This window comes from Pongo pygmaeus, chromosome 3, assembly GCF_028885625.2.
Source record: "Pongo pygmaeus isolate AG05252 chromosome 3, NHGRI_mPonPyg2-v2.0_pri, whole genome shotgun sequence".
Lineage (NCBI taxonomy): Eukaryota > Metazoa > Chordata > Mammalia > Primates > Hominidae > Pongo > Pongo pygmaeus.
The window spans coordinates 14,863,854-14,871,189 of record NC_072376.2 but is presented as its reverse complement, the minus strand read 5'-3'; the positions used below and the strand labels follow the sequence as shown (position 1 = coordinate 14,871,189).

At 41.4% G+C, this 7,336-nt stretch overlaps 1 protein-coding gene across 1 annotated transcript in view; it reads right to left on the bottom strand.

Annotated features, from left to right (window-relative positions):
• Positions 1-2,488: 2,488 nt before the first annotated feature.
• The window catches only part of CD38 (CD38 molecule), a 67,122-nt gene continuing 62,274 nt past the window's right edge, over positions 2,489-7,336 (bottom strand). The window contains exon 8 of the mRNA XM_054485440.2: positions 2,489-6,971. Within this exon, the coding sequence (XP_054341415.1) occupies positions 6,908-6,971 (64 nt within the window). The 3' untranslated portion in view covers positions 2,489-6,907. The remainder of the gene's footprint in view (positions 6,972-7,336) is intronic.

The following is a 7,336-nucleotide window of genomic DNA, read 5'->3' as shown; positions in this document are numbered from 1 at the left end:
TAAACTAGGTAGGCTTGTCAAGGAATTTCCTCCAGAATAAAAACAGGCGCAAAAAAAATTAAAATTAAAATTAAACAAAAGACCTAACATTGATACAGTTCTTCATATGTATTAAGCATTATCTTAAGAATTTTGCACGTATCACCTTACTTAATGCTCAAAACAACCCAAAATGATAGACACTCTTATCACTCCCATTTTACAGACAGAGAAACTGAGCTCTGTCCTAAGCATTTTATCTGTATCAGGCCCTACACACTGAACATATCTGTGCAACCATGAATCTGTGGCTGATGAGGAAGGGAAGCAGGTGCCATGCACCACCCACCATTCTCTTTCGTTACTTCTGTTCCCAGAAATAGCCATGTCTGTGTTCTGGCAGTGATAGAGCGACAGCCAAGTGTCCGCAGGGTAAGTGGCAACTTTTCTACCTGACAAGCCAGTGGAGTAATCTGGAGTGTTGTTCTTGGCTAAGTGGCTTTCAAACTATTTTCTCGCCCTCCTAGACAATCTATAAGCTCTTGATAGTTTTTAGAAAATTCACTTTCAGCCTGTGATGGTTAATATTGAGTGTCAACTTGATTGGACTGAAGGATGCAAAGTATTGTTCCTGGGTGTGTCTGTGAGGGAGTTGCCAAGGGAGATTAATATTTGAGTCAGTGGACTGGGAGAGGCAGACCCACACTCAATCTAGGTGAGCACCGTCTAATCAGCTATCAGTGCAGCTAGGATAAAAGCAGGCAGAAGAACGTGGGAGGACTAGACTGGCTGAGTCTTCTGGCTTCCATCTTTCTCCCATGCTGGACGCTTCCTGCCCCCGAACATCGGACTCCAAGTTCTTCAGCTTTTGGACTCATGGACTTACACCAGTGGATTGCCAGGGGCTCTCAGGCCTTTGGCACAGATGGAAGGCCGCACTGCTGGCTTCCCTGCTTTTGAGATTTTGGGACTCGGACTGGTTTCCTTGCTCCTCCGCTTGCAGACGGCCTATTGTGGGACTTCACCTTGTCATCATGCAAGTCAATACACCCTAATAAACTCCCTATCATATATACACCTATCTTTAGCTCTGTCCCTCTAGAGAACCCTAACACACAGCCAAAGTAGTGTTCTGCTGTTTCAGCTGAGATCACAGGCTGATACGATGTGTGAAGTGCCTTGTATGATAAACATTGGTTTTCTCTTTTCTGCAGGTCTGCATTTTGCATCAAGTTTTTTGTTTTGTTCTGTTTTTGTTTTGTTCATTTGTTTGTTTTGAGACAGCATCTAAATATCTATTGTCCAGGCTGGAGTGCAGTAGCACAATCTCAGCTCACTGCAGCCTTGACCTCCTGGGCTCAAGCAATCCTCTCACTTCAGCCTCTCAAGTAGTTGGGACTACAGGAACATGCCACCACACCTGGTTAGTTTTTGTTTAGTGTTTTTCAGAGATGAGATCTCATTATGTTGTCCAGGCTGGTCTCGAACTCCTGGGCTCAAGCAATCCTCTCACCTCAGCCTCTCAAGTAGTTGGGACTACAGGATCATGCCACCATGCCTGGTTAGTTTTTGTTTAGTGTTTTTCAGAGATGAGATCTCATTATGTTGTCCAGGCTGGTCTCGAACTCCTGGGCTCAAGCAATCCTCCCTTCTCGACCTCCCAAAATGTTGGGATTACAGGCACGAGCCACCCTGCCAGGTCTTTTGCATCAAGTCTTTAAGTGTTGTTTCATGTTTACGTCACTTATTAAGAATCACACACAAGATCATGTCCTTTGCAGGGACATGGATGGGGCTGAAGGCCGTTATCCTTAACAAACTAACGCAGGAACAGAAAACCAAATACCTCGTGTTCTCACTTATACATGGGAGCTAAATGATGAGAACACTTGGACACATAGCGAGGAACAACACACATTGGGGCTTATTGGAGGATGGAGGGTGTGAGGAGGGGGAGGATCAGGAAAAATAACTAATGGGTACTGGGCTTAACACCTGGGTGATGAAATAATCTGTACAACAAACCTCCATGACACAAGTTTACCTGTGTAACAAGCCTGCACCTGTATGCCTGAACTTAAAAGTTTTTTTAAAAAAGTAATCACACATTTTGTTTTCATTCTGTTAAATCCTGTGAGGTCTCAAGGTGAGTCTCCTTAATAGAGAATAAAAGATGTGTCATCATGTGATTCTCGAATGTGAGACTCCTACTGAAAAGCAAACAACATTCTTCTTCAATGTGTTGAAGAATAAAGAGGTGTGAGTAAGGATTTTCAGGTCTTTGTAGACAGCAGCACTGGTCTCTTGTTGGCATCTATTCCCACTTATTCCACCAGTGAGACACACCAGGACAGTGACCCAACCTTTCCCCAGCTACCTAACTCACTCAATCATGGGGTGCGGTAGGTGGGAAGTCCTGTTGTCTTCAGCAGTGTGCCACCCACTGAAGATGTCCCTTAATTCTTTCAAGCCCGGAGACAACTCCTTTTAAAATAATTATTCAACACAGTTCTTTATTATATTTTTATTGTTTGAATAATTCATTTTTGTCTGTTACAAATAAATTTCAAACTAGAGAGTCATAGATGTTAATAAACTTGCCCAATGCATCACCTGCTTCTTAATTCCATAGTTTCCACTGCCTTGTGCTACTTGCATTCTGATTAGAGAATGGTAATGTGTGCCTCTCTGAATCAATTTCAAGAATAAATGCCCTGTCAGGGGATAGTTCAAAGCCTGTTGTGCTTTGTGTGTGTGAGCTAAGGCCAAGCTAACTACCACTTCTCTGGGCAGCACCTCTCAGCTGCCTACTGAGTTCTTGGTGGATTGCTTAAAATATATGTTAAAATGATGACTCTTCATAGTATAAGTAAATTAACTGCTCTGTTATTCTGAGAAAAACTGTGGGAAAATATCTGGATTAGCAATGTGTTGATAAAATGACTTAAAGTTATACAGTATTCTAGGTGTATTTTAATATTTTACTTTACACAATTTTTATCTGTCATACATAAAAATTATCCAGCACATATAACAACTTGCCTTTTAAAAACCCACAAAAGCAGTTTTTCTGTGCAGTATGGAATCTTCCTGAGAAACTTAAGTTACAGATTTAGGAATTGTTCTAACGGGGAATAAGGCACCAAGAAGTAAGTTGATGCGGTCCCTCTTGTATCACAGTGTGCAGACATGGGTTGAGCTTCTTCCAAACAAGAGCTACAAAAGGCACAGAAAGTTGCCAAGGCAAAGCCAAAGAAAAAATGTGTTTTGCCAAAATATTTGATAGCTCTGCCAGTTACATGAGAGACGTGGACATGGCACCAAACACGTTGACACAAATGGTGACTCAGGGCTAAAGTAAGACCTACTGGATGCTGCAATTACTGTGGATTGAGAGACACCGTTTTTGTAACAGGAAAGTATATATACAGTCATGTGCCGCATAACCACTTTTCAGCCAATGATGGACCAAACAATGGATCACATATATGATGATGGTCTCATAAGATTATAATACTGCATGTTTACTGTACCTTTTCTATGTTTAGATATGTTTAGATACACAAACATTTACCATCAGGTGAAAATTGCCCACAGTATTTAGTACAGTCACACGCTGTACAGGTTTGTAGCCTAGGAGGAATAGGTGATACCATGTAGCCTGGGTGTGTAGTAGGCTATACCATCTAGATTAGTGTAAGTACACTCTATGATGTTCACACAATGAGAAAATCATCTAATGATGCATTTCTCAGAACATATCCCCACTGTTGGCATATGATGTATACAGGCGTGTGTGCGTGTGTTTGTGTATATATCATATGACTGTATACAGGCACGTGTGTGTGTGGGAGTGTATACAGCCATATGCACTTACATATGTGTGTGTGTGTGTGTGTATGTGTGTCCTTTCAAGTATTCAGTCTGAAATCAAAGGACTATATTTGAAAAGGTGCCTCAAACATTATAAAGTCAAGAACCATTACAATAGGAAAATGGTGAGCCTTAGGAATTTAGAAAAGGGGCATTAGGGCCCAGGTCATTCCCACAGCCTTTGGGTAAGCATGATGGTGGGTGAAAGTTGGGATGGTAGGAGAATTTTCTACAGCAAATGAGAATGGAGTAGGGAGACAGGGAGTAATAGATATACGAGTAAAATATGAGGTGTATGAGCAACCAGTAATCCAGTAGATAACTCACTTATAAGAAAAGTAATATATGTTGTGAGGGGGTATTTATACATGTAGGTCAGAAAGTCCTTCGGGCCGGAGATGGCAAAGATACCCACATTGGAACTACAGGGGGAAAGGAGGTAGAGCTGAGGCATTGTGATAATGAAGATAGACACACAAGGTCACGCACGGAGAAAAGAGCACCAGCCCCTCACCACCTCTGTGGCTCCCTGGGGCCCTCTACAGCACGGTGCAAAATCCTTGTGACCAGCCTCCCCTAAGGTCTCCACTGGCTCTGAACTTGAACACTCAAATGAGTCTTCCTAGCGGAAATTTCAAAAATTGATTTCTAATATTTCCATTTCTTGTTTGGAAGGGGATGTGGCCCAGGCAGCCACTTCAAGGGGTATCCTGTTGAGCAAGGACTCGATGAGTCCAGAAAGCAGCAACCAAAGTAGAAAGGGTCTTAAGAGGAAAACAGCAGGTCACCCAGTAGACTGACCGGGCCCCGATTCTGAAGACATTCTGCAGCGGGAGCTAATGGCAATTTGGGGCAAGTCTGAATCTCACTCAGAACTGGTCCCAAACTCCTATCCTCATGTTAAGCCAAGACTAAACTCCCACAAGGATGTCTGCCAGGGGAGAAAGGGCTAGTGAAGAATCCCTGGACTGACCATGGTGGCTACAGCTACAAAGGCTCCTGTGGGAAACTGGATTGTCAAGCAGGGGAGGAAGAAAGGAACCAACATTGTTGAGTGCTTGCTTATTTAGGAAGCTCTGTGCTGGACTCAATTTTTGCTGTCGTCCTTAGTACTTACCACATTTTAACAGGGGTAAGTTTTGTAATCCTTATTTGAGTAGCAAGGAAGCTGAAGTTCAGAAAGGTTATTTTGTTCAAGATGACAGCATGATGTCAAAATATGAATCCAGAAATGCCTGACTCCAACATTTAGGCTATTTTTAATAAATTGTGGTCATTCCCTGAAGGAGTCTCAAATAAATTTATTAATTCTTTATTCAACACATACGGTTTATTTTATTTATTTTTGTTTTTATTGAGACAGGGTCTCACTCTGTCACTCAGGCTGGAGTGCAGTGGTGTGATCACAGCTCACTGCAGCCTCAACCTCCCAAGCTCAAGCAATCCTCCCACCTCACTCTCTGGAGTAGCTTGGACTACAGGTGTACAACACCATACCCAGGTAATTTTTTTTAGAGATAATATCTCACTGTTTTGCCCAGGCTGGTGTAAAAACTCCTGAGCTCAGGTGATCCTCTTGCCTCAGCCTCCCAAAGTGCTGGGGATACAGGTGTGAGCCACCGTGCCTGGTTTATGTTTTTTTCAAAACTAGAAAATCTCCAGATGTTAAAAACTAAGCACATATTTTTATATAACAATGAATCGAAAGATATTTTTAACTGAAGGATAATAAAGAGAGGCATATAAAAACATAAGAGCTGCAGCTAAAGCAGAACTCAAAGGAAAATGTATCGTCCTAAAATCTATGTATACAAAAAGAAAACAAGCTGAAGGATCAATGGTCTAAATTTCCATCTCAAGAAGCTGAATAAGTAAATCTACCCAAAGAAATCAGAAAGCATTTCTATGTTTCCAATGATAAAGAGAAGAGCAAAACCCAATTAAATAGAAAGAAAAAATGAATGAAGCTAAAGCTTGGTTCTTTGAAAAAGTAATACAATTGTTAAAGCCCTCAAGCAAGGTTAATCCATGAAAAAAGAGAGAAAATATAAGCTTCCAGTATCAGGAACAAGTATATTTTAACTGTATACTACATATATAAAACACTGAGCATGAAGAGGAGGAGGAAGACAGGGGAAGAAAAACATGTGTTTTGGAGCCATCCAGAAGAACTACATTCCAGATTCCATTCTAGTCAATTTAACCCAACATGCATTTGTTGGAAGAAAATATAACTACTATTAGTTTGGTACGAAAGGCCTAGAAGGAAAAAGCACATGAATTTTGGAGTTGGATAGAGTTGAGTTCAAATTCAGTCTCTAGCTTGATACTAAACGTAGGACTTACGGTAAATTATTAGGTTGGTTCAAAAATAATTGTGGTTTTGCCATTCCTTTCAGTGGCAAAACTTGCAATTACTTTTGCACCAACTTAAATATATAACCTCTCTGAGCTCCCATTTTCTCACCTAAAAAATGAAATAATACCAACCTCACAGCACTGTTGGAAGGGTTAGAGGTAAAGCAGCAAGTACGCGGGTAGCTTATATCCTACAGAATAATTTCCACCAACATCACCCATGACCATGAAGTTTACAGTTTGACTGTCTGTAGGAAGGGTACAAAAATGCACCATGCAACAAGGTCATTCATTTGGAAATGTAATGCTTTCTGAAAAACTTGAGCATTCACTTTTCTTCACTTGCCTGTTCTAATAAGAGAGGTTTGGTGTGGTGATTTTTCAGTAGAAAGGATGTTACCAATATATAAATAACATAAAAGGACCACAGGAGAATTAAAGTGAAGTAACTTAATACACAATTTTCATTCTAATCTTATACAACAATTTTTCTTGACTATTGATAGATCACAATAAAGGTATGCTGATGATATAAGTTATTTTAAGACTTTGGGGAAAAAGGCTCCCATCTCTGGGGTTGACCTTGCTGTGGAGGACCCTCCAAAATCTTCATCTCTGCACCAGCAGGTATGCTGAGTCATGTATGTTGACATAAACCACAAGGAGTCAAGGAGCTAAAACAACCACGGCGACTGGCTCAGATCTCAGATATGCAAGATGAATCCTCAGGACTTTTCACACACTGAAGAAACTTGTCAGGTCTATGACAAGAAAGGAAAAAGGAAATCAAGAGACCATAGGATACATCTGTTGTCCAATTCGCTAATGGAGGAAGCCCCATTTTTAGCGATGACAAGGTGCACAGACCACTTAGCATCCATACAAACTCCTCTCCTGCAGTGACATGTCGGGAGAGGAGCTATCCATGCCACCTGATGGTCAAAAAAAAACAGCAGGAGCAGCAACCAAGGCCAGGGACCCCCACAGCTTCTGTGGCTAATTTGTTTTCCTCTCTTCCGAAGCTTCCTAAGGGAGTGTTGAATCCAGTGTCAGAGGCAGAAGTTATAGACCGTCTGGGAAAAAGCTGGAGACCCTCAGCAAGGGGACCAAACTTGCTTTGAAACAA